Here is a 27,795-nt window from a genome sequence, read left to right on the forward strand (position 1 = left end):
GCCCAGTCTTGCAACGACGACTTCAGTCAGGAAAACCCAGAAAATCAGCAGTATACCAGCAGCGCACCTCGCCTTTGTAGGTAAGATCTCAAACCAGTACCGCGCTATTGTATGCCCTACGGTGGATCAAATCGTGTGGTTGATCTTGCAGCGATGCCTGAGATCCGAGAACACGAGCCGTTTCCCAGCCGTGTGCAGTCTTGCCGCGCAGCCGCGCGCGCACGTCCACCGCCGCTTGCCTCCGTAACACGCATCCAGGCGGTACCAGTACCCCGCCATCTTGAGCAGCGGACCCTCGCTCAGTGCTGACAACATACCACATTCTTAAAACACATATATTGAGATTAACAAAAACAACATACGTCACCTTACTCCAATGAGAGATCTGTAGGAAAGTATAAGAGTCAAATTTTAAGTTTTATGTTTTTATGGTAGTGCTTCTAATATGATACTCTTGTACAAGAAAGGCGATAAGTTCGACATAGGCAACTATCGACCTATCAGTCTGGTGTCTCATATTTATAAAATATTTATTAAAGTCATCGAGTGTCGCATTGCTGGGCAACTCGATCGACATCAACCCCCCGAACAGGCTGGCTTTCGTCCCGGATTTTCCACCACCGACCACCTCCACACACTCAACCAAATCATTGAAAAGCATAATGAATTTAAGATCCCCCTGTATTTAGCATTTGTTGATTACAGAAAAGCATTTGATAGCATAACCCATTCTGCCATAGTAACCGCACTAATAAATCAAAATATTCATCCCACCTATATAAACTTAATCAAAAATATATACAGCAATAGCACCGCCGATATAAAACTTCAGTACTCCGGTCCGTCGTTCCCTATACAACGAGGTGTTAAACAGGGTGATCCGCTGTCTCCTAAACTATTCACAAGCACCCTCGAAGAAGTTTTCAAGAGCCTGGCGGTTTCCTGGGAGGCTAAGGGAATAGTCGTCGGTGACAGAAGGTTATCAAATCTTCGTTTCGCCGACGACATTGTTCTCTTTGCCCCTTCTGCAGCAGAACTACAGCAAATGCTCCAAGATCTGAGCAACGCAAGCCTTCAGGTTGGACTTCAAATGAATCGCGCAAAGACTCAAGTGATGACCAATAGCAAGGAACGTAGTAGTGTCGAGGTGGACGGGCAGATCATACACTATGTTGACGAGTACATCTACTTGGGCCAGCTAGTCTCTTTCAGTAACAGGCAAGACAAGGAAGTTGAGCGCCGTGTTCAAAATGCCTGGAAGAGCTACTGGTCCATGAAGGAGCTGATGAAGGGCGACCTTCCTATGTCACTGAAGCGCAAACTCGTTGACATATGTATTCTGCCTGTTCTAACCTACGGCGCTCAAACTTGGTCACTCACAGAGATTCAGAAGTCCAAACTGAGGGTTTGCCAACGCGCCATGGAGCGCAGTATTCTAGGTGTTAAACTAACTGATCACATAAGAAACAACACGCTGCGCTTCAAAACCCGCATTGCTGACGTAGGCGAGAAAACCGCTAGGCTCAAATGGGACTGGGCCGGTCACGTCTACCGCATGCATCCGGAGAGGTGGGCTAGCTTAGCCACCAAGTGGATGCCGGTAGAGGGACGTGGCCGCGGCAGGCCCAAACGGAGATGGCGAGATGACCTGGACAGCTTCCTGAACAACTGGCCGGAAGAAGCACCAAATCGGGAGTCGTGGAAATTAAGGGGAGAGGCCTTTGCCCAGCAGTGGGACACTGAAATAGGCTAGGAAAAAAAAAAAAATGGTAGTGCTACGTTTCCACGGAAGACATGTTCAAATAGTGCAAAAACATTGTGCAAGATGGTACCAGATAATAGTTTTCTACTAGATTTTCCAAGCATGTCTCTAAAGTCTAAATGGAAACGTAGGAAAATTAGATTATTTTTTTTTTGCCCAGTTTATCCAATGAAAAAGTTTCAAACATACCGCAATAGAAGGTGGAAGCGATCGAGCCCCTTCACGCATTATCATTGGAACAAGTCAAAGCCGTTACATTCCGAAGGGCTTTATTTGGTAGGTATCTACCTGACCTTAATCTAAGGTAGGTTGAAATTGATACTTTACCTTAATTAATATAACAGAACAAGGCTAAATAGGCAATAGTCTATGGTATTTCATAATAGCATAATATTTCCCTAGCCAAACAAATTGACGTGTTTACCTATACTCTCAACAAAATTGAAAACCACTTATCATCAGGTGTAGGCATGTTAATAAAAAAACAGGCACTGGATAAACATGTTTATCAAATAAAAAATACGGCTAAGGAAACTAGATTCACAAATGACTCAGATCAAGATAAATAATATTATTATCGTAAATGTATAATTAAGTATTGGTTTTGGTAAATAAGATAGACTTGTTTCTATATTATTAATACATTTTAACTTAATAACTAAATTGAAAAATATATATGTTGCACTGCGGCTATAATGTTACAAGTCAATGAACACCTTTTTATGATTTGCGCAAATGTATGCTCAGTAGTACACAAGTAACTGAAACACAGCAAAACGAACGCGTTCAAAAACACCTAAACACCAAGTAAGTTGATGAAGAATCAGTGTCAAGATATTTTGAGTCCATCCATAGCGTCGTTATTTTTGCAGAAGCTGCTATTTTTTAATAACACAACTTCCGTGAAACACAGACATATTGAAAATATTAAAACGGAGTGAAACATGTCGAGCAATTTTCGACTTAAAATACGTTAGTGACCCGTTTAAATGTATTTAATATATCTGCTATTTTTTGTTTCCAAAAAATATTACCGACATATGTATTGTCTTATGAAATTCTGTAAGAAAATTTGCCCCCTACAAGATAACATACATATATATTCCCAACAAGACAAAACTGGTCGAGCCCAGAGTTAAGAACATAATGTTGAAATCGGATGTTGTACTTTTGTGACTAAACCTGAAGTTGCCTCTCGCTACGCAAACCGTACTCTGTATTATTACACTATTAAATAGGTATTCATAAGACTCTAATATAAAAACTATCGCTCATTATTAATAATCATAAGCAGATACATGTCTGTAGTTTCACCTACGGTACCTACACTACACTACATCTAAATACGTGTTATAAATCGGTGAGTAGCGTTTCATATATGTACTTACTATATTTAATATGTTATATAATATAACACTTGTCACAAAATTAGGAAAATTTGACTAAATAGTCAGACGTCGAAATACCTTATATCATGAACATATAATAAACAAGGCAAAATATTATGACAAGGGATAACTTGTTTGGCTCGTACATAGGTACTATGTACTAAACTGTCTCGTATACTCTCGGCCATAAACACTCAGCAACGGCCGATCCCTTCCTATAAATAATATTATGATCAAAATTGTATTTAATGATAAGAAAGACAACTAATATGGTTTTATTTTAAATAATAATAGCCAAAATATATATTAGTTTCAACCCTAACACCAAAAATATACAGAAATGTGTGCAATGATGCAACATGAAACGCTACACACTCGTCATAAATATTGGAGTTTTCCGTAACATCGTGGATCAGTCAACCCGCACTCTACGCCGCGGTCAATAAATAGAATTTTATAAAAAGCTTCAACAAGACGGCTACGCTAGACTTAAAGCTATACACTTTGTATACATAATTTCTAAACTGTTAAGAGAATATTGCACATCGACGATATCAATGAGTATAATTATTATAGTCATTGTCGCGTCTTATATAATTTAGCCGCTAAGGCATTGGTACAAGGCGACCTTAAAGCGTTACGAGGGATCTCTTCCCGACGTCGACTTCCAAAGCTTCATATCATATCGCTACTAACTGCGCTCGATAATCTTGTGAGTTAGAGCTCGACTGAGTCTCAAAGACTCAAATCGTAAAGGTAAAGAGAAGCCTTCTATAGTACGGCTTGAGACTTTAAGGCTTCGATGAACCCTAACTAGTTACACTAGCGCTCGACATTCATCTACAGTCATTAACAGGCAATTCTCAAACATCTGCCCAACCGACCTACGAAAATAAATAAATATAATAGTAGTTTATCCCCTCTTAAAACCTACTTTGTTTGGAAGATATTAATTATATGTGATTTAAAGATAATTCCAAATATAAGCATACTAATTAAGAATGACTTAAAACTAACAATAAAAGAAAATCATGACCTTTGGCATAATTAACAATATAAAGTATCAGTCTAAACGTATACGTACAAACGCAACAATCTACATTATACAATGCATTTACGTTAACCAGTGTTTATTTACGTGGATGTAAAGTCCAATCAAAATGGGTTATGATCACTTTTTATATACTGTCAAAACTTCCCCGTATCCGTTGATACCATGCAGTATAATAAATGAGCATTATACATCGGACAAATAGTGAAAAATGGATGTTAGATTGATAGGACCCCGATAATAAACTTTAGTCACGATGTCGTTACAATACGTCATCAGAGGATTTCTTATTAACCTGCAAGGCATCACGAATTAGGGCGTCACTGTAACCCTCAAACCTAGTTTGGACCAGTTTTAAGTGTGCGACGCTCCAAGTGTGCGGTCACTGCCGGGAATCAAGAAGACCGCGCACCAGGAGGTCGCGCCAGGCCTAGAGCAGCATCGCGGCCGGCGGCGGCGGCACCAGCGGCGCCGGCACCGTCACCACGGCCGGCCGCGGCGCGTGCGCCACTATCTTGTACTTGCCCATCGGATCCACTTCGAACTTCCGAGACTCGTGCTTCGAAGGGTTATACGTCGGCGGATGATTATGCGAGCCCCTGAAGTAGACTAGTCTTCCATCCCTCAGGCACAGCGCCACCTGACAGCGTTCCGCTTTCTGGTAGGAACGGGCACAGCGCCAGGTTACCCTGCGTGGGTGAGAACCGCCATCTTCGTAGAATATATGACCCTCAGCGACCAGGTGCAGTCCGCCTCGCGCTGATCGGATGTAGAACCAACCTGGGCCAACGTACCACACTTTAAATAACGTTGACAAATACCACTCGCCTCTAAATTCAACTATATACCTAACATTGAATATAATTTAGGTCACCACATGCAAAAAAAAGTCTGCGGTTGTAAACTATTCTTTAATTACGACAATATTAACTATTCAAATTTATGTACGTGAAAGAATGTACCTCAGTAAATCTGAGCACTATCGCTATTCCTGAAATACCCTTGACAATGGTACTGATAACCTTCCTAGAAAATTATGACACCCTTTTCACAAAATCTAGATGGCCGAACTTCTAGATTGGAAAACAAAAGAGTTATTGATTTAATCCGTAGTTATTCGCTTTCTTATGTGTAGTCTCTTGTTTTAAAAATACTTTACTGAACTTATCCGTTCGAGACATTTTAGCAATTTGAGTATATCTGTATCTTCACTCTTCTTAATACCTATCATTTTAATTCACACCGTTATCTTCTTCGGTTCTAGGTGGACAGTTTATTCTGTCCCATGGCAAATTGTTCATTTTATACGAATTGTAATGAAACCTAGGCTATAAACATGACAAAGAGAAAAACAGATTATAGCAAAAATAAATAAAAGACAAAATAGTTACATCAGCGCAATATAATCACTTCTTTGTACCTATACACAAGTCTCCAGCTACCAGTACACTACACAGCATAAACAATTCACGTCTGCCCACGAAAACAGTTGGGATACCTGTAACCCCATTTTGCAAATGTTTCTCACTAATAACTTGTGTCCACAGGCTGCCCAACTCTTTCCACAGGAAGACGAATCCGATCCACGACTGACGCTTAGAGCTACCGTTATTCATAGTACTTTCTGGACTAACCCATAAAATAATATCTTATCACAATACACAAAATAATACTTCAATATAATACTTCATAGGTTACAAGTAATCGTATACATCTTTATCACTTAAATAGAAAATAAAATCAGGGTAAAATATTATGTTATACTTGGTAAACTGTCATAATCCGGTTAACCTGCCGATAATGTAAAATACTCGTACCAAAAGTACGTTCGAGGCATAAATCAAAATAAAAAAATCTGTATAATAAGTACCTATTCACTTTAAAAAATATAAAATGCTCAAAAAAATAACTACGAATAATAAAATCTCACTAAAAAAACTTACAACTAGAACGTATACAATGAGTATTATTATAAGTCAAGTTTAATAAATGCAGATTCCTACTTTAACAAGTCGTTAGGCAGTCCTACTCGTGTACCTATATAACGTATGATCCATAATCAACTCTCTGCCAAGCACAGCTCCTGCTCCTACCCCTGACTGCAATCAAAACCAACCCGTGTGAGCTGCCGAGGGCCGGCACGCTCCGGCAACCTTTTATTTACTTCGCAATATACGAATAAAATCGTAAAAAAAATAATGTATAAAAATACTTAGGCTAATATATCATAAGAGAACTATCACTTTGTACAATAAACTACAACTAATAGGGCCGTTGTGTGCGGAAGATCAGAACTGAGACTCGAGAGCGCGATCCATTACTGTTACACTAATTTTCAGACAATATGTTTGTTTAGTTACAAATTCAAGTTGTTTAAACACTGTCAAGATATTGATAATACAAGAGATAATTCATTTTGTACTAATTTTGTTTATATTCGCTGCCCTTAGCAATGGAAGCTCCTCCGCTCTAGAATTGTCTCAAGTTATTTGTTCACGACGGCCTTTCTATCCTATAAAAGATTCGTATACTTTACACAGCGCAAAATATCTACTATTTAAATGTATTCAATTAAATATATAGGTAATACACATTTGATCTCTTTGGAGAATAATATCAAAGACGGTAATAGCGAACTAAAATTCGCATGTCAATGTTCGTATACATGATGTGATGAGACTAAGCTACAATAAGAGTAAGTGTGTAATCGACCGCCGGCTTAAGGCACGAGAGCAAGATTTCACCCATCCAAATATATATTCACCATAAAATCGCTGACTGACGGTGAAAACTGTGAATTGCCATCTAAAGCATCAATCTGTGCCTAACCAACATTTTGTTTAAAAGCCGACGGTCTTGGCTAAATTGAGTCATCAACGTTACGTCACCAGCACTGAACATTAAATTTGATCATTAACATGTTCATCGCTTATTGCCGTTGTCAGGACAATCGTCACGGGCCGATAAGAGACGACAGCGACGAAAGGGACGTGTTTATCCGCAGCGATAAGTAACATTAAAGCGACCATAATAATCCGCCTGGATATGAGGGCGAGCTCGTGGTTAGAACATAGGTCTGAGCGGGGTGGCGCGGACTCCACAGGTATGCGCGCTGTTCATCTGCACGACTCGCAGGCCGAAGGTGTGCACAGCGGCGCGGCAGCGTGGGTTGCGGGAACACCGCCACCACACTTTCCCACTGGCCGCGCGTCCGTTAAAGCAGAACCGGTGCGCGCCCACCTCGATGGCCGGCTTGCCACGCTTGCTCAGGCAGTAGCGGAACTGCCCAGGGAAGCAGGGGAACGGGAACGGAAGCCCGAGCGTCGGCGTCGTGGGCGTGGCCACTTCGTTGCCTGCAACTGAATACTCGCTAGTTAACACCCGCACTATGAGAACAACCTGATCCCAAACAGCAATAAACTACTGGGATAGATGAAATAAATGAAACGCCGTAATAAAACTTTTTAATAGGTACTAACTATATAATTTCATAAAAATAGGATTCTTTAGACTAGAATTCTATTCCACAACATCACGAATACTCCACTAGTCTAACTTTTAATTAAATACTTTCAAGTAAGCTCATACAAGTCAATAAAGAAATATTTATTAATATGTATTGTGTACAAATATTGCGTACACGATATTTGTTGAAATTTGTAAAACTAAGTAAACATCATTTCTTATATTTGCTGCATTCCCATTATTTTCCATTGTCCACCCTAATAGTAAAAAAGTAAATAATATAGAATGTGATTCGGATATACTAAATTTGCCGTATCCTCACCAAGCCTATTTCTCTCTCACTTCCACGTGAGTGAAACAAAATATGACAACCAGTGATGTCCCAAATTGTCACACATATGTAACTAATCATAGGCACATACTTTGTACAGATGTAATGCATAATTGTTTTCCATCGTATTTTCTCAGTTCGTAGGTATTTCTCATGCTAGTTCAGTCAGTTGAAGTTGGTACTTTTTGTACCGAAACTAACTGAAATAACAAGACGCGTTCGTAAGTTTCCGTGAAAATACGATGGAAAATGATTATGCACTACATGTGTAAACATAAAATAAATCGAAAAGTTTAATATTTTATGTATATTTCCTAAATTTTATTGCACAAACTTTTTACTGTCGAGCATTTCGACACCGCAATGAAGTTTTAAAATTTGGCATAGGACCAAGCCCGTCCATTGGCAAGCCTCGCTTTTGGAACAAGGAACTTTTTAACCAAAATTTTTACCTGACTACGTACGTACCTATAAGTTTAATTTTAACTAATATCACAATCTATTAACCAAGAACCATCAGTCGAATAACAAAATTTTCCAAACAGTCAACGACAAAAAATATAAGAAGGTAAGCTTTTTTTTTGTTACAGGCGATAGGTACCATATTGAACCTGTTAGACGCACCGAATGATCACTTCCATAAATAATTAAAGAATATAGGTATTAACGCAATAGTAGAGCCTGCTCTATATGAAGTAGACGAAAAAATTAGGAAAACAATCCTTGAAAAAAGGTATCAAGGGACAGGGATTGCCTCCTAGCCTTTGGAATCTTAGGCAGCCTCGCCCTCCTCTTTTTGACGTTGTGCATATGCGAGAAGCCCATCGCGACGACCCTGTCGCAGAGCGTGACCACGTAGCAGCGGCAGCCCGTGTCTGACTTGATGCACAGCCAGGTGGCGCGGTCGCCGGCCGGGCGCCCGCAGCGCCGGAACCGGTGCCCGTCCACCACCACCACCGGGTTGCCGTGCCGAGATACGCCCCATTCCACTGAAATCACACTTTTACGCTACCTTTGTTTTTTCTTACTCGAAATTCAGCTTTCATTTAATGACATACATCGTAACACAATCACGTTTAGGCCCACTTGCACCATTCCACTAACCCGGAGTTAACCGGTTAAACCTGGAGTTACCATGGTTACCAGTACAATTTGACACTAGGTTAACGATTTAACTGCTTAACCCCGGGTAAGCGAGATGGTGCAAGTGGGCCTTAGTGATACCATGATTCATTTAAGATGTAGGTACATTAATTTTATTTCGTTTTACTCTTTAAATTAATTAATTTAAAAAAAATTGGATGGGATGAAGAATCTAAAGTAAAATAAAAGGCTCAAATACAAAAATAAAGTTATTTAAAAATAGTGTCATGATCTTACGAAAATAAATCCTAAGATTAGTGTCTTAATTATTATCTAAAAAAAATTTAGAACATATATGCCAAAGTCCTTAATTAGGTACGCCGAACACCGAAATCCGAATCAACGATTTGTCGTCTAATATCGAGGTCTTGAGTTATACGAGTAGAGCATATTAATTACCTTCGTATGTTAAATGTTTAGTGAAATAATTTACGTTTTTTGTACAAGCTAGGTTGCCTCGTGTAGCGGTACTCCTGTTTTCTAGCCGAAGCACGAGCTAACCTTCGACTAATATACCAAATCTCTCTAGAACAAATTCTAGGAAATATGACAGCCAAGTTCGTTAACATTAACATCGCGATTTTAGATTTTGTTTTTATCTCTAGTAATTAATTGTCTTCAGATATTTAAGTCAAATTTGATTTTATATTTGTAAAGGCTTACTTTTTAAATTAAGATTAGTTAATTGTTACGTAACTTAAAATAACAATAATTAAATTAGCTTAAAATTAACCCACACAATTAAATGACAAAAGTAAATAAAACTTGCTGTTTTAAAATCGTAACCATTATGACACAATACTTTAAAGCCCTGAATTGTGGACACATAAATGAGATTCCTTTCGTCGTTTTGTGACCTCATTATCACCATTAAAGTAAGGTAATATTAGAATAAAAAAGCTAATGGTAAAAACCGATCTTAATACAAAAATATTAAGTCTCAATACAATACTGGAAACGAAGAAAATACAAATTACACACAGTTCGCTTCAACTTCAACGATAACTTCCATACAACACTAAGCTAAACTTACGACGGAATGTATGCTTGAAAACAGAACAGTAATACGAATGTCGTCTATCACAGCCACAAAAGTTAGAGTGGGTTTAGAACTTCTTACCTACAAATATAAGTCGGGAATGGTTGAATACGAACTAGCGGATTGTTTTGGTTTCGTACAAAATCCATCAAACTTGAGACAACGCTAGAAAACAGCTTTAGATGATTCCACTTTAACTGCCTGATGCCAGGCACCTACTGGGTGGCTGGATGGTTTCTCTATAGGTGATGGAGAGTCAAAATTTTCAGGAGTGAAGTTTGGCTTATGGTTGTGCATGCCTTTGATCCTTACGAAACGGCCGTCCAAGGTTGTTTGGACCCGGCACAGGCAGCCCTTGGTGTCTTTGTCGCGGCACGCCCAGTTCAGCTTCTCCCGGTAGTGGTTGTTCACCCAGAACTTGTTGTTCCGGAAGATTAGGACCGATTTACCGGCTCGCGAAGGTAAGAAAAATGCCTCTGAAAACGTAAAACACTTTAGAATCGATACCGAAAATAAATATAGATATTTTATATATTATTGGCAGTACCAAAACCGGACGGGTTATAAAACAACCAAAACAAGGCCTTTATTCTTCTACAATTGAATGCTCCTGCGTAAAAAACTTATCTACGCAACGGGATAATAAATTTTACTGTAGAGGAATTGAAGACCTGACTTTACAGTTATTAATCCACCGTAATATAGTTAACCTTTATCTTGAGGCTAAGGTAAAATATTAAAAAAAAACTTTTGGGTATAAAATCATCTTATTGCAAAATTACCTAAAGCAAAAAAACATTCCTTTAAAAAATCAATCTGAAAAACAACGCTGACTGTAATCTACAGCTGTGTCATAGTTTTTGTACGTATCTTTCTCATAAATCTTTCATTTATATGATTATGCTCGATAATCTCGATATGCATAATAATTCTGCTCTTCTTGCTAGCGCGGTAGCGCGACAGTGACGCATTCTCTCTGTGTACGTGGGCGCCATGCACGAGATCTGCTTCGCTAATCTACAGCTGTATCATCTTTTTAGTGGTTTTCTGATAGAATTTGGGTTTCTCGTGATTGTGCTCGTTGTTGTACTGGATGACCTCCCCTCTCTTGTTGGTGCGCGCGGTGGCGCGGCACTGGAGCACCTTGCGCCGCGAGCACACCCAGTACGTCGGGGGGGTCTCGATGAACGAGAACCCTTCCAGAACTAGGTGTTTCTTGCCGCGCCCGGTCGGAATGTATGCTGCCGTTATTTTACCTAAAAGTTATACATTGCCAATTTACTTTACCTAGGCCGTTCGGGTTCTGAAAATATGCAGGGCAAAACTAAAAGATAAAACACATATTTCACGTAGGCGTATACTGGTTTAATTCTTCAATTCATTGCATCAGCACCGCTGGACAATGGACATACAGTTAAAGTTATATAATGGCACATTATGATATAAGCGTCAAACGCCAAACCTATTGAAACAATCTAGGAACTAGGAGTTAAATTTAACTTACTACTACTAAATACCAATACTGGTTGAATAAATCTTATGTACCGGTAGCAAACCAATTGAGAAACATTTCTTAACAGTAGGTACTTCAAATTCCGTCTGATTAAATAGGTATTATTATTTATTATTGACTGTTGAACATAAAGTTATAAAACTAAATTCTAAATCTTAATAAATGCAAACCATGTTTGTTATGTCATTACAGCACAACACACAGAAATCAAAATCAGAATTAAATACACACATAAATCCTAATTCACACCTCGTAAACTTCATCACTATCATGGTTATGTTTATCATAAAGCATGACAACATCGTTCTCTATAGTATATATGTTCGCTGGGCAGGAGCCCGACGAGTGTGTGCACTTCCATCGAGTGCGTCCGTTGGATAATTCCCTGTCTTTGGCGAAGCAGAATTTGCCAGAGTAGATGACGGGATCTTGTCGCTGCGTGGTTCTGCCGAAGCGGAACTGTAGGTCCGGGACATTGTTGTCTGTCTCTGGTTTCTTGTCGTTGGGTTTGTTCTCAACTGGCTTGTCTTCTGGCTTGTTCTCTGTCTTCCGACGATGACGACGTCGCCCTAGGAATCATAACATTACAAAGAAGAACTAGTACACTGTCGTGTCATCAAACCTTGAATGAGGCAAAAATAAAAACTCACAATCGACCGATTATTATTAATTATTGTTATCAGGTACCTATATTTTTCTTCACTGATAAAAAATTTGGAGTTTAAATGTACCGTTTTAAAAAAAATAGTACTTCAATAAAGCGCTATTGCAGAATTAGAATAGGTACTACTGACTCTACCTCAATGTACTTGTCATTTTTTTTCGTGGAGAGACAGAATGAAGACTTCGGCTTCTTAACTAAATGTATAAATAAGTAGAACTGTAAGTCGTTAACAGTAACGGAGATTAGTGATAAGGTCAGGATAAAAGCACTCCCTGTTGGTAGATAACCAGAATATGACCTCTTGGGTCTCAATGAAACTGTACACTGATATCTGTAGAGTTACAGAAATAAAACGAGTCGTTAAATTTAAACATTACTTAACTTTAATTAAACCATAAGGAGTAATACTCGTGATAAATGTAACGATGTCTTTTAAATTTATATAAAAGGTATCAAAATTTCATTTTATTTTTATATATTTTATATGTAAATTTGTAAAGCCCAGGTAAATTTATGAAGGAATGTTTCAGTACATCAATTATTATAATTGATAATGGACCCATTGTTAACAATAAAGGCACTTTTTCTTAACGATACATCTACTTAATACCAACATGGAATAAATATGCTTACTTCATACAATTCTTAACAATACGATAAGTACATAATAAAAGTCAGTAAAATTTGTTTTGTAATAAAGATAGTTTCTTATCTGTATAATTTTTCAAGAGACATACATGGTCGGATTGGTTTTTATCCTCGTACTTTTAAAAAGTATAATTATAATGCGTCTTGTCTCGTGTGCAAGGGAAAGAAATTTTACATTAATGTTTGTAAAGCAAAGTATAATTGTATAAGTTAAGGTTCACGTACCTATTCTATGAGCTATGCTATTGGATCTTTTTTAGCTAAAAGCTTTTACTCCGAAACAAAATCGAAGCAACTACCTATTATATTTTCAGTCGGGAGTGGCAAATAGTTAATATCCACAAAAAGAAGAAGATCCCGAACACATCAATACATGACTCTACTGTCAAGAAAATTAATTCTTGTGTAGTTATTATAAAGCTTTTCATGTTTACTGCTTACTATATCGCTTATTCTGGTCAAAGGCACCACACAAGCAAACATAATATATCATCTTCAAAAGATTCATTCGAGACAAATCGACCTACAACTTAAAAGTCAATATCGAGAAGGCAACTCCAACTAGGGGAATGATATCAGAATACTCGAGTCAGAAATAACCTTAAAGGCCAGGCCACACCGGATGCGTGTGCGTGACGTGCGCGTGCACGTACGCGTCCCGCTGCGTTGTAGAATACGAAAACTCATAAGAGAGGACACACCGCTTGCGTGACGTGTGCGTGACGTGCGCGTACGCCTGACTTGCACGCAACGCAGCTCCGACGAGACAAACCGGCTGCGTGCTGCGTGCACGCGTCCACGCAGCGGAGCGGCAACGTCGCTTTGTTGCGTGCAGTGATGACGTTGTGTTTAACTGCGTTCCCTATGAGAGGGCGAACCGAGCAGGTTCGGACGCGCACAGCTCGGTGCTGCATAGGTGCTGTGCGTGTACACGCGCAGCCACTTGTATTTATTTACAACTCGGCCGGTGCGCGTGCTGGTTTTTAATACGGATTCAGTGATAAAAGAAAAACTAATTAAAATCTTTCGTTAATATGAATGTATATTTACAACATAGCACAAAGATTACCACAAATACGTCTTAAAAAAAATTAATTTGGCCTGTGGGAAAGAATCGATTTTAGGTATTAACGATACTATTGGAAAAAAAGGTTGTTGTATTGTGAACTATTTTGCGTCGGTGAACAATATTATGTACTCTCAACTATCTCGATTCAAATATTCTAATTGCAATGGCGGCATTAGGTGAGCAGCTTCCATTTGCAACGGGAGTTATAATAACATGATGTATAGTCCGTTTTTTTTAGCATTAGAAAGAACTTCGCAGAAGTAAGCTTGTGGTTCCAAATTCGGCACTTTTAGCGGTAATAATTTGAAGTAAATTATATGTATTGACCATGCTACATTAGATAATTCAATAATTATTAACAATTAAAGAGCCTGATAAAAACTGCACGCTTGCTTCTGTGGAGTTCTTTCTAATGCAAAAAAAAACGAACTATAGGTACTGTCGCAGGAGTATTTTATTTTACTGCACGCATGACTGAGCTGCAGCGTGCGCCTGCGTGGCGTGTGCAGCACGCCACGCAACGTGCTGCACACGCAGCCGGTGTGGCTCGGCCTTAAATCTATACATGATATGAAAGTAAGGCACGTCGTCACCAATCAGACGAAATTCGCCATTCTATCACAATATTCTAAACTAAAAACTAGCGTTTACTTGTCTACATTGCTTCTCTCATAAGAACGTTTATATCTAAGTGTAACAGTAACCTAGTAATAATGTCTTCTGTAAAGCTTAGGCCTTGTCCTAACTGAACCGACAAATACGACAATAAGACTTACTCGCACTTGTCTTACGATGCGTAAAGATTGTATTAGCGTATTAAATTCGGTAGTAGTCTGCATTCTCGTTAATTTGAGAGGCTAATATGAGTCCAATATCAGTGCGTTCGTCGAGTGATCAGAAAGAGCCGAACGTCCAGATATTGACATCTCATCATACTTTAACACTTCTGAATATTTAAATCCAGGTAGAGCTAGAACAAGTTATTCATTGAGCGAGGCGTCCATGATGGCCATGGCGTCGAGACTCACGCCGATGGGCGTGTGCAGCGGGGCGTCCAGCTGCTTGCGCGCGGGGCGGCGGGCGGGCGCGCCGAGCGCGCGCGGCGGGTGGTTGTGCATGCCCTTCACCGCCACCACGCTAGACCCCAGCATGTGGATCCGCGCCTTGCAGTTCGTCTTCTTTGACGTGCACCGCCAGATCACCTTGTCCCGCAACTTCGACTCCTCGCAGAACGGAAACGTGTTTACCATCATGATTATCTTCCCTCGCCGTGATTTTAGAAATTTAATTCCTGCGGAGAAACATACCACGGTCAAAATATATGCAAAATGTCTAGATGGTACCAAACAACCTCCACCCAACTCTCTATAAAAGAAGGACGAGGAGATTAAATAAAACATGTTTTTTTCTTGTTATTTATGCACACGGGATTTATGCTAACGATATAAAATAAAACTAGCGGTTATTGATAAGTACAATTTAATATGATTCCACAAAATACCCCGTACACGAACAAAAATCTTATCATTAAAATGGTAGGTATGAAATTACACTATTAATAATAATTGTAGATTTACGAGTAGTTAACAGTAAAATGAGGTAGATAAATTGTGAGGTAAAGGTATAGTCCCACCCGTTTGTTCACCCACCACCAGGCTAGTGTTTGTCACGCTCACGAAGACACAGTGCGACATACAGATGTAGTGCATAGTTGTTTTCCATCGTATTTTCTCGGAAACGTTTGTATTCGTCATACTACTTCAGTCAACCTCAGTACTTTATGTACCGAGACTGACTGACATGGCAAGAAACGTTCGTACGTTTCCGTGAAAAAACGATGGAAATTAATTATGCACTACATCAGTGTATGTATATGTCAAGAGCAACGAAAGCAAGATAGTCTTCCAACGTCGATAAACGCTAGCGTGCCGGAGGGTCCGACAGCGGAGCGGGCGCGACAAAAACACGACATCATACACTTACGAGATTCATAAATTATTTAACAACATGAGCAATTCAACACACTTACCGCAATCTCCGATCAGACCAAAACTTATATAGAAATATTACTTTACCTACATCGATTCACAAATATAATGTTAATAAATCGAAAAAAGCGAATGTTAGTAATTTCACATTATAAATAGTACACCTAGCTACGTTAAAAATTATTACGGCGAAGACGATTAGATAATCAAAAACGAATAACATTCACATGTACCCATTAAATTGGTGCTTATTGTAAACTCTGGTTTAAGTAAATATGTAGGTTTCTTTTTTTATTTGATCTGATTCGAATACACACACTTATTTTAGTGAAAGTGCCAACTTAAGTTCATATCATTTAAATAATTGACGAATATTAGGTAGTGATCAAAAAGAGTAGAGACGTATACCTAATGTTAAACCTTTAATTAACCCTAATTAGCATCTAGATCTAAATCTATTTATTATAAACTGTCACCACGGCTTCTTTAGATTACAAACGATTCGCCTAAAGTATTTGGTCTAGTTTATTATTATGTTCACCAATGGTCTTAAGGCTTGGCCACACACAGAGCGCGACGCAGCGCCGCGTCCGCGCCGCGTCCACGCCGCGCGACCGCGGCACATGCTAACAGGTTACCGACGTCAAACAGACTGCGTCCCGCCGGTATCACGCCCCGCTTCTGTCGCGCCCCGAGCCGCGCGGCCCCTTGCGTCCGCGCGGCGCGTGCGCAGCGCTGCGCCGAGCGAACGCGGCGGCCCGCCGCGTCGCGCAAGGTCACATCAGTAGGATCGGACGTTAGGCAGCGAGCGGTGCGCCGCGTTCCCGCGCGGCCGCGCCGCGTTCACGCGCGCCTTGAGGGCGTGTTGAGAGCGTGAGGCCGGCGCGATCGGCGCGCGCCCTGTTTGACCAGGCTTCGCGTCGGCATCACGCGGCGCGGACGCGGCGCTGCGTCGCGCTCTGTGTGTGGCCAAGCCTTTAGGTATCGACCACTCCCAGGTATTTACACGATTGTTGCGATTAAATTGAAAATACAAATTAAAATACACTAGCTTATTCTAAAGCTCCAATAGCAACAATTAAGTTGATATCAGATTAGAAAGCCAAGTTTATACTTTTCCATCATTGTTCAATCGCAATTCTTCAAACCTGATCAAAACTTAATTGAAACTGGTAAATAAAATGTGTGTAAATAAATCATTAGAGCCGTGTAATAATAATTCATAAAACATTGTAAATATAGTTGTTTAAAATAAATGGCGAGAGTGGTCCGCACTTGGCTATATGCAGGTACACAGAAGTAGAGTGGACGATCTATTATATGGGGGTGGGCAGAAATAGGATTCAGGTGCAACGGTACTTTTGCATTCATGATTCGCGTGTAAAAACTAACGACTTTTTAAAATGATCAATCTGCATTCCGAGAAAATCTAAAATTTATTATTTATTTATTAGAATCATAGCACAAATGAGTGAATCCGCGAAAACACAAGCAAAATACTTTGATACTGGTAAGTTAAATGAGAAGTCGTTCACGTCACCTGAAGCCCATAAACCTGCGCCTCCGCCCCATGAATACAAGCGTCCTTGAAGTCACCTTAAAGTCTACAGTACGTTCTATATAATTTATTCACATGTCAAGACCCTATAGCAACTAAGTTTTCTAAATAACAATAGAAAATAGTAAAAATTTGTACTTGAATCGGAGACGTAGACATAAAAGTGGCCATATTCCTATTGAATAATAATTCGACGAGTAACAAATTATTTATTTCATTTAAAAAAACAATCAATAAAATATATTTAGACAACAGTTACAAAAAAGAGTCTATTTATATTAGGTCGTTAACAGCTAACGATCGAGTAGGTACAAGTTAAAACTAAGTAAAGAGGTATTTGAGTTTCAATAATAGGTAAATGAAGGGCGCGCCGGACCCTGCGCGGCGGCCCGAGGCCCCGTCCCGGCGCGCCCGCTAGCCTAGCTTACCCTAGCCTACGCTACACACCTTACTCGAGTAAAGCTTCTGAGTATTCAATCATGTATATAAAAATTGTATAATTAAACTAATATACTGTATAACCCGTATAAAAAAGTGAAGAGGTAGTTGATTGAGCTTAAGTACTTAAAATCGATCCATTTAAGAGCACAATTGCATCGACTTACTCAGTGTCGAGGAGCGCGAGCGCGCGAATATCTTCTCCCCGGGCGTCTGCGGACGCCCGGATAATATTCATTGAGGCGGACGTCTAATTTTCTAAGTAGCAATAGCTTTTATACTTATAAAAGTACGAAATTGTAAAGTATAAACTCTCAAAATAAATTAAGTATCTTAAGTACATTCAGTCCGGGGACACATATTGCTTTCATCCGAATCCGAACCTCGTACGTGTCTCAGTCGCCGACGCGTCGCCGACGGCCGCGGCCGCCGGCCTGGCCTCGCACCTGTGCCGACTTCTATCCTACCATTCCTAATCCTGTTCCTGTTTGACGACTATCCTGACTGCTAACCTGATACGCCCCTTCCTCGTCCTGCGCTACAACGCGTTTCTGTTTCCTTGACGATGATGCTCGGATCGATTGAGCCAACATTAAACGAAACGCTAAAAACGGCCATATCCTGACAAAAACCTACGTATTTAGCTTCACATCCATACGAGCTGACACTTAACATTCAGAGTTCTTACACATTTAACACCCCTTAGCCTTTCTAAACGATTCGATAAATAGCCCACACCTATCTTAATGATCTCGAAGATATCCTAACCTACACGTCACGATGACCTTTCACTGGTTCCATCAGGTATAATCCTTCCACTGGTCGCAACTCCGAAACACCTAGCCATATACCATGATCTTAATGACGTTTCACATACATCCATATTACCAACATTAAGTAACTTGACAATAGCCACCGCTCTTATTTAAGCAAACGACACCTTATCCCCTTATATATAATCACTAGTCTAAATAAATTATGCTATTTCGTGTGCCAATAGGCTGTCAGAAAATTTTCGAAACTTCGATAGTTTTAATTTCGTGAACAGCGCCTTCAATGTGAGCCAGCTGAACAATCAGCGTTACCGTGAGAAAGAGTTTTATTTCAATTATGAAATCATACACGACTTTATATAGTTCATATCATATGACTCAAAGATTTTTAGTCAAGTCGAAGTTTCAACAACGAGCAAGCATCTAAATTTAGCGAAAAAGTCGTGTACAATTTTGTAGGTCTCGCCTAGTCCTCCTCATTGCAAGGTGTGTCGACCAGCAGCGGCTTGGCGGCCGAGTTGTGCTGCGGGGGCGCCGGCAGCGCCAGGGAGTTGGGCGAGGCCTGCGCCGGGCCGCCGGGTGCCGCGTTAGCCGCGGCGTTGGCGTTGGCGGAGGCCGTGGCGGTGGCGGTGGCGTGTGCGGTGGCGGCGTACAGCGCCAGCGCGTGCTGCAGCTGAAGCAGCTGGTGGTGGGGGTCGATGGGCGCGGGCGCGCGATGGCCGCTCTGGTGCGGCGTGCGCACCACGTAGCGGCCATCGGCGAAGCGGCGCACGTTGGGCGGCGCGTGGTTGTGCGAGTAGCGGGAGCGCACGATACGCTCGTGGCCCTCGGGGCCCTCGGTGTTGACGTCGGCCAGGCAGCGCGAGGTGAGCCGCGACGAGCAGTACCACTGCTTGCGGCCGTGCGCCAAGTTGTTCTTCAGCCGGAACGTGTACCCGCGGTGCAGCAGCAGCCGCCCCTTGCCCGCGCGGATGAATTTTGCTAAAAAATATTCATTCATTAGTATTGCCTGTAAAACTACCAACTGTGTTATCTAGTACTTAAATAGGATTAACATGCATAAAGGTGAAACGAGTAGAACTCGTTTGACCTTAATTACATAATTTTGCGAACTAATATTATAATTTGAGTAATAAAATTGTTGTAGATAAATGATTTTAGTATATTGAATAAAACAATCAATTGATACTCGTATTGTATATTTTATTACTTTAATGGATTAAATAAAACGCCTCGAGGTTTGGCCTATTTATTTCACTTGCACAAATAACACGTACACTCGGTTTCAACATTAGATAGTTTTACAAATATTTAAAATAATTGCAAAGAGTTTATGATTCTCTATGAGACAATAATACTAAATGAGCAATAAATATTTGGCACAATACCTAAATCATTGGGACAAAATATGTCACCCGTCACCCTAAAACACGAGTTAAGGGAAAGGAAGACAATGTATAAAATATGAAAGTCTTAAATAAATGGCGTTATAGTTGATTTCTATTAATAAATAAAATAGCATTATTGAGACGTAAGTCGTAACGCAAAACACAAAAACAAAAAAACAATGCAAAATAACGGAAGACTAACTTCGATGAACACTACCTACGCTTATCTTATCAACCACCTAGGTACTTACTTAATACTGACATTAAAAAAATTACCTTTGTACCAATTTAATCTTAAAATAAATAAGTTGTTTGGTACTTAACTAACACCATACATAACAATTCAAATTAGCTACTTGGCACCTATTTTACATTACAAAATTGAGATCATTCACCAGTGAGCCTTGTATAAATCTACACTAATTTCCATGATTAACAAATAAATACTTTTTGCATATTGACTAGGTTAACAACTAAACCAAATTAAATCATTGTAGGTTCCATTTGGCACTGGACAAAGGTAAATCTGACTGATTTAGTTATTCGTTAGTAGACGAGCTACTATTTCCGGCATTTCGCCACATAGGTATGATAGATACAACGCCGCGTAACGGATATCAGATAAATTATGCTATAAAAATATAGTGACTTTGTGACTTCATTTGTAAACCAGTTTTATATCCCTTTTACTATTATAACTAAACACACGACGTTCTCGATTAGACATACCATTCCTACTCACTTTAGAGAAGATGAAGAAATTAAATAGCTATCTTCACCCATTTTACATAAAAATATGAAAATATGAACTTATACGAAAAAGGACTTATTACTCAGAGAATTTGAAGTAATCGCTCTGCAATAGGAACGCGGTCACTACAGGATTTTAAAAAACATAATGTAATAAAAAGTATTAGTATTTGACAACCCAAGCGTTTGGGTCAAAATTGTCAAAGTCCAAACGAGGGGGGCGCGGCAGCAGCAGCGGCACGGGCGGCTCGCCCTGCTTGGCGGGGCGGCGGGCCGAGCGCGCCGCGTGGTTGTGCTCGCCCACCAGCTTGTGCAGCGTGCCCTTCTGCGTGTAGGCCTTGCAGCCGCAGCCGCCCATGGTGCAGCGCCAGCGCACCACGCCCGAGCGCATGGTGTGCGCGGCGTAGAAGCTGCGCCCGCGGACCCACAGCCGCGGCCGCCCGCCCGGACCCACGCACAGCCGCACGTACTTCTCTACACACACAAAACATATTCTTACTCCTCCTCCTCGACTCTACCAACAACATGCAATGCAACTCTATAGGTTATACGTAAGGAGAAAAGGCTTCTTGCAGTAACTTCCATCATCTCATGTGAATGTGTTTTTCCTTCCAAGTTCAAATTCCTTTTCTCCTATGTTTCACCCATATTACGCCCAAAGCAACATGCAATAGTTGTCAGTTAGGTTAAATGAAAGCTTTATAATAGGATATGAGGTTATTTTTTTAAACACTGAACACAAACAATGTATTTACATTATAATATTACGCCAGAATTACAACCATAGTACCCGGTATTTTGACCCCCATTTTTCCAAAATTTTTGCATCCTAATTATATTCTAGCTACATTATTGCTTTCAGTCCATCTGTACTTTACCCATGGATCATTGTAAATCCTTCAAACGCTTACATAATTGTGCTTTTTTGATATTGCTAAGTACTTATCAAATTAAAATTGAAAAATATGTCCCAAGTAAATAGGTACTGACTAGACGTAGATAAACAGCTTATTATTGCTGATTAAGCTCTTTTAACTTCAAATTAATTAATAAACAGATAATAATTATACTTAGTGCTATCATTATTATTGCTAGCTGACTAGAAACTGAAATCCTCACACTTACCTATTTCTCTAATAAAAATATTTGCTACGTAATTACCTAAAATGTCTAGGTATATACAACGAGATCCAGAATCGCTTAGTTCCGCCTCCGCCTAAGCGACACATTTCAGAGCACCCCGCCACACGAGTCAATAACAATAGGATCGATCGTAACTTGTTTAAATTTTTTTTGCTCAAAAGTCATCTTGTGACTTTACCTTTGACGAACTAATCTAAAGGCCCTGCCAGGATAAGCCAAGTGAGTCTGCCCCCAGCGAGTTTTGCCTTGTAATTTTTTTTATTGATTTGTCTTTCTATTAGTATCGAGTATGCCAAATATCAGCTCCCCAAACTTTATAGTTAAATAATAAAAAAAAAAACGAAATATGATCTTTCTTCAATATTTTCTTTTCTAGTCAACCTATTTTATCGAGCCTGGCATATATTGTACATTTAATAAAGATGATTAAATGACCATAATTATATTTTCATTATGTCATAGAAAAAAAAATCCAATTAAACTTCTCAGATTTTTTTTTCTTTTACTTTCAGGTTAGAGACCGCTCCAATTTTTTCACTGGTAATACACCCACCAACGTCCTATAATATGTATTTTTTTCAAAATTTTGGATGAGGGAGAACATGGAGATATCTTTACATGAAATGCTTTAGGTACATTTTATTGTTTTTTTTAACGCTTTTAAAAAGCTGAAATGTAAGTGGCCAGTATTTAATATGCAACATGTACGTTTCTCTAAAGAGGTTGTAATCATTCTGATTTGAATTATAGCGGTTCTAGGAAATGTACCTAAAGCATTTCATGTAAAGATATCTCCATGTTCTCCCTCAGCCAAAATTTGGAAAAAATTACATATTATAGGACGTTGGTGGGTGTATTACCAGTGAAAAAATTGGAGCGGTCTCTAACGTCAAAGTAAAAGAAAAAAAAATCTGAAAAGATTAATTGGATTTTTAAATTTTTTTTCTATGACATAATGAAAATATAATAATATAATTATGGAGCTTGGCATAGCTCGTTAAAATAGGTTGACTAGAAAAGAAAATATTGAAGAAAGATCATATTTCGTTTTTTATTATTTAACTATAAAGTTTGGGGAGCTGAAATTTGATATACTCGATACTAATAGAAAGACAAATCAATAAAAAAAATTACAAGCCAAAACTCGCTGGGGGCAGACTCACTTAGCTTATCCTGGCAGGGGCTTTATTTGAAACGATGTAACCAGCTTTAATCGTTAGTAACCAAGTAAAGCGCGGTTGTTTAATGCGATAAACGCAGCGTTGAAGGCATGTCATAAGGTAATGTATGAAAAATAACAATGGGCTTACCGCTGCGTTTACAGCTTAAAACCCATATAGTGTCATTCCATTATCTCATGTAAAAAGTTATTTCTCCTACATTCCGTTTATCGAATGGGTTCAACGACGCGTTTATCGCATAAAACAATCTGGGATTATTGCGATAATCAACGGCGTTTTCCGTTAGTGTGGCCCCGACATAAGAGTATGCGCGAGCAGACGTTTCTGCCGTACTTTGGTAGGTAAGGCCACAGAATAAATAATAGTACTACCGTACAGAAAGGAAGCTTCCTACAAAACCGAAGTTTGACAGCGGTTCAGGGTCGAATCATGCTATCCCTTTCTAATACATGGCACTATCCCTTTCGGCTAATTAGGGTTGTCAAAATTCAAGTGATTATCTTATCTGTGGTCGTGCACGCAAAAGGAAGTCAAGTGGTGCCAACCCTAATAATTGCTCGGAGCAATGCTGAGCCGAGCGGAGCCGAGTTTGGCCGAAGTCAGGAGCTTCGCACCCCTGGTAAGGCATCAACTACACCCTCGCATACTCTCTTCAACGTCAGATGTGAAACTGTTAGACAAAACCCAGCACCAGGACTACATGCACCAATGTTAATGAGATTATTTAATTAACTGAACTACGTTACTATAAATGTTAAACTATTAGCGACGAATCCTATACATAATGGGTTCTCAGTTTCGACTCTCGAAAGCAGGCTACGTGATTGGTTAAATTATTCGTCTAGAAGAGCCTTCGCCTGAGCAGCGAGAGCGGCGTGGGCGAGGGCTCTCTGCGCCGCGCTGGCGCTCGAGGGCTGGGGCGGGTCGTGCGAGTGCACGTTGCTGAGCGCGAAGATGCGGTCGTGCAGCGTGTGCGCGTACGCGCGGCACGTGCGCCGCGTGCAGCGCCACCGCACCTTGTTCTTCTCCGGGAACACCTTCTCCGCGTAGAACGAGAACCCGCCCAGCTTCATGTGCCTCCGCCCGCGGTTCGATATCACGAACTCAACTGGAAAATACCACCACCGTCACTAACTGCGCCCTTATGTTATGCTAGCATGCAGAATGGAGTTAGATGTTAGTTATTAATGGATGATAAAATTGTCAGGCAATGAACGAACGAAGCATGAAGTAGAAAGAAAAATATGTTTAAGGGTAAACCTAAGAACCTCAGTCAAGACGGGATTCACTAAAGTACATACTGATAAAGCTAATACAAACGCTAATTCTAACTAAATGTGGCTTTCCGACAGAGAAGGTTCCTTGTGCACATGGAGGACCCTATAACGGGATTCTATCTCATCGCATAATAATTGATTGTCATAATGTAAAGTTACGCATAAATATCTTTTCGCATATTTTTTCTCCAACTGAAACAGAAAGTATTTTCGAAAATATTTTGCATAGGTTCTGTAGAATAGGGTAGGTTAGGTTAGGTTTGTGTTATAATTTTTCAGAAATGTTAATATTTCCAGCACAATAACAATTATGCGAAATGAGTTTTATGCGTAATATTACATTAGGACAATCAATTATTATGCGACCCAATATGGACCCCCCTATAACTAACCTTATAGTAAAAAAAAATTAGAATCTACTTATTGCACCGAAGCACGATATCTTATATTTCAGACTGAAATGCTTACGTATTACGAACGCTATTTGCTAGTCACTACTTGCTACAATAACGTACCACCTATAAGTTACAAAAAAAACGTAAGGAGTTAATAAAACAAAACTGAATTGGTCAAACTTTTAATTATAACACATTTTCTTAGTACCTGCCTACCTACGTTATTTGCCTCCCCTGCCAATTGATTAAATATTAGGGTCTATTTGAAATTTTTTTTTTTCTTTTTACGCCTTAAAATTTGTTGCTTAAGTCTCCATAGCTCACGAGTATGGTACTTTTCATTGGGAGTTAGATCATTAATTAGCCTTTTTTTCGCGTGATAAATCGTTCTTTGCTTATATTTGTACATTTCGTACATTTCAGGATTAAGTTTAATTTTTTGTTTATACCGTTTCTGCCTTTCTGCCGCCGTTAGTGGCATTCTTACTGAAACAAATAGTGTCTATTATAATAGTTTTGAAGACAGATATTTCAGATACTAAATACCTACTTAAGCCGGGGGCTATGGGCATAGAGTACCTGAGCGTTTCTTTTATTTTTTGCCATTTTTATTTATTGTGACATTTTTAGCCACTTTTGTGATACTTCTACTCAGAATCACGAGCTCTTTCGATTCTAATGGGATAAAAAAATGTCCCTGAGTTTTCTTCCTATTGTGTTTAGGGAATGCAAATCGGTTATTTTTTGTATGGAAATAATCGGTTTTTAACCGAAACCGCGGTTATTTCCATACAAAAAATAACCGATTTGCATTCCCTAATTGTGTTACCATTTCCCCATACACTTTGTATGGTGGTAACAAAAAGGAAAGTTTGAAAAATGTACGGAAATTTTAGGACACTCTTTTTCTCCTATACGGATGAAAAGGGCTCGCGATCCTTACTAGAAATAACATAGTGGCAAAAAAGGTCACAATATATAAAATGGCAAAATATAAAAGAAACGCTCACCTATGCATATTTTGTTGAATAATCTATACAAATGAACTGTTATTTTTCTATAGACATGAGGCATTTATTGAGTGGCAACGATTTCAATGAGACTTTCGACGGTGGCGTGCTGGTCGAGCTGCGGCGGGTGCGGCGGGTGGTTGTGGTGGCCGGCGCGCGCCAGCAGGCGGCCGTCGGCGGTGAGCGCGCGCGCAGCGCAGCCTCGCGCGCGTGCGCGGCACGACCAGTACACGCGCGTGCCGCGCCGCTTGCGCGCCACGAACCCGTGCCCGTCCAGCAGCAGCGACGGCGCGCCGCGCCGCGTCACTGTGTAACGCACCTCCGACACTGCGTAACAAAATACTCCCGCTACACGACCATCAGTCATAACTAAATATCTATGGACCGGGGCGCGCAGCCAACGTGCCAATCGTTAACGCTCCGTAACGTAGTCATCTCTCTCTATCACTTTTCCCTATTAGTGCGACAGTGACAGTTTCGTTTCGTTCGCAACGGAACGTCAACGATTGCACGTTGGTTACGCACCATCGACATCTAGTAGATCACTGTCGTTACCTGACACTATGTTCCTTTCGCATAGGAGTCATAGGTAACTACACTACTCTATTATGTCGATGGAAAACCCTTCTAAACGATGGAACAAACTCATCAAACGCTTATTCCACTTAACAGACTCAATCGAATGATACACAGCTATTTCGCCCCAGGGGAAAGTAAAAAATACATAATTCTTAATTTATTTATTTAAGTCCTAACTTACACTCTTAAGGCTAACGGATCACAATGCTGATTAAAATTACAAAATTTTATATTGAAAAACACACTGCGTGACTTTGCCCATTTTCTTAATAACAAAGTTTGGAATAGGTATGTTTTTAAAACCCGCATCCCTTCGAATCTTAATTCCTTGGATCACTATGTGAAATTTCAGCTCTCTCTTACTATTCGTCAACATTTCATGAAACGCATGATTGCCAATAAAACAAAATTCCTACAGTATTACAAAATTTCCTCACACATGCACTCACTTCAAAAATAATTACTACTCATGCAAACATTAAACAAAATATGTAAATACAAAATAGTGTTAGAGTCTGGCAAGCCTAAACCGAAGGGCAAGTGACTACTTCCCCAAGGTCATATTTTCGGGTTATTTTCTCCAGGTGGTTCTCTTCGTGATTGTGTACGGGGTTGGTGACCTTTAGGACGTTGTTTTTAGAGGTGATTCTGGCGCGACAGCGTTTACCGTACTCCATGCAGCGCCAGAACGTCCTGCCACTCCGCACGCTGTCTGTCACAAATATATACGCCTCGTGTATCAACTGCAGGTGCCCACTTTTCGTTTGAATAAAATGCAGTTCACGTTTTATGTTGGTATTTATTGATCCTAGAACTAAAGAGAAAATGATTTTAATAAATTATGTCCACAGTCCGTCTCGGCTAACTCTGCGCCGATTTGGCAGCGACAAAGATGAAATTTGACGATTATGGTGGCCGTTCCATCTTCTGTCACTTGACAAGTCGTTGCAGAGTTAGCTTGGACTGACTCCAGAAACAAAAGTAAAATTAATGTTGGTAATGTTAAATTAAAGAGCCTGAGCACAAAGGTGACTAACTGTATTTATAAGCCACATACTATAATGACAGATCAAATGGCTAATCTACCACCCAAACATTCCCAACACAACTATCATTTTAGTTTATATTTAAACCAGATAAATTGATTATCACTGTTATCAGATAGGCCAATTGAACTGTCATATAATCTGGGATAAAACAGCGTAGCAATAAAATAAAATAATTTGGGGAATAGTTTCGTTT

The 27,795-nt window shown here is 39.8% G+C and overlaps 1 protein-coding gene across 19 annotated transcripts in view; it reads right to left on the bottom strand.

Annotated features, from left to right (window-relative positions):
- Positions 1-27,795, bottom strand: part of LOC134673718 (protein tramtrack, beta isoform) — a 93,240-nt gene that overhangs the window by 46,553 nt on the left and 18,892 nt on the right. Inside the window, exon 5 of one of the 19 annotated variants that reach the window (XM_063531754.1) lies at positions 2,254-4,981. The exons of 8 other annotated variants lie outside the window; for them this stretch is intronic. In XM_063531754.1, the coding sequence (XP_063387824.1) occupies positions 4,632-4,981 (350 nt within the window). In that variant the 3' untranslated portion in view covers positions 2,254-4,631. Of the gene's footprint in view, positions 1-2,253; positions 4,982-5,587; positions 7,561-8,690; positions 8,987-9,336; positions 10,656-11,920; positions 12,262-15,038; positions 15,365-19,281; positions 19,812-20,065; positions 21,443-24,110; positions 24,401-26,023; positions 26,302-27,066; positions 27,368-27,795 lie in introns of those variants that run through there. 10 more of the 19 variants (XM_063531810.1, XM_063531831.1, XM_063531794.1 and 7 more) reach the window with 10 other exon arrangements.

This window comes from Cydia fagiglandana, chromosome 2 (assembly GCF_963556715.1).
Source record: "Cydia fagiglandana chromosome 2, ilCydFagi1.1, whole genome shotgun sequence".
NCBI classification, from domain to species: Eukaryota; Metazoa; Arthropoda; class Insecta; order Lepidoptera; family Tortricidae; genus Cydia; species Cydia fagiglandana.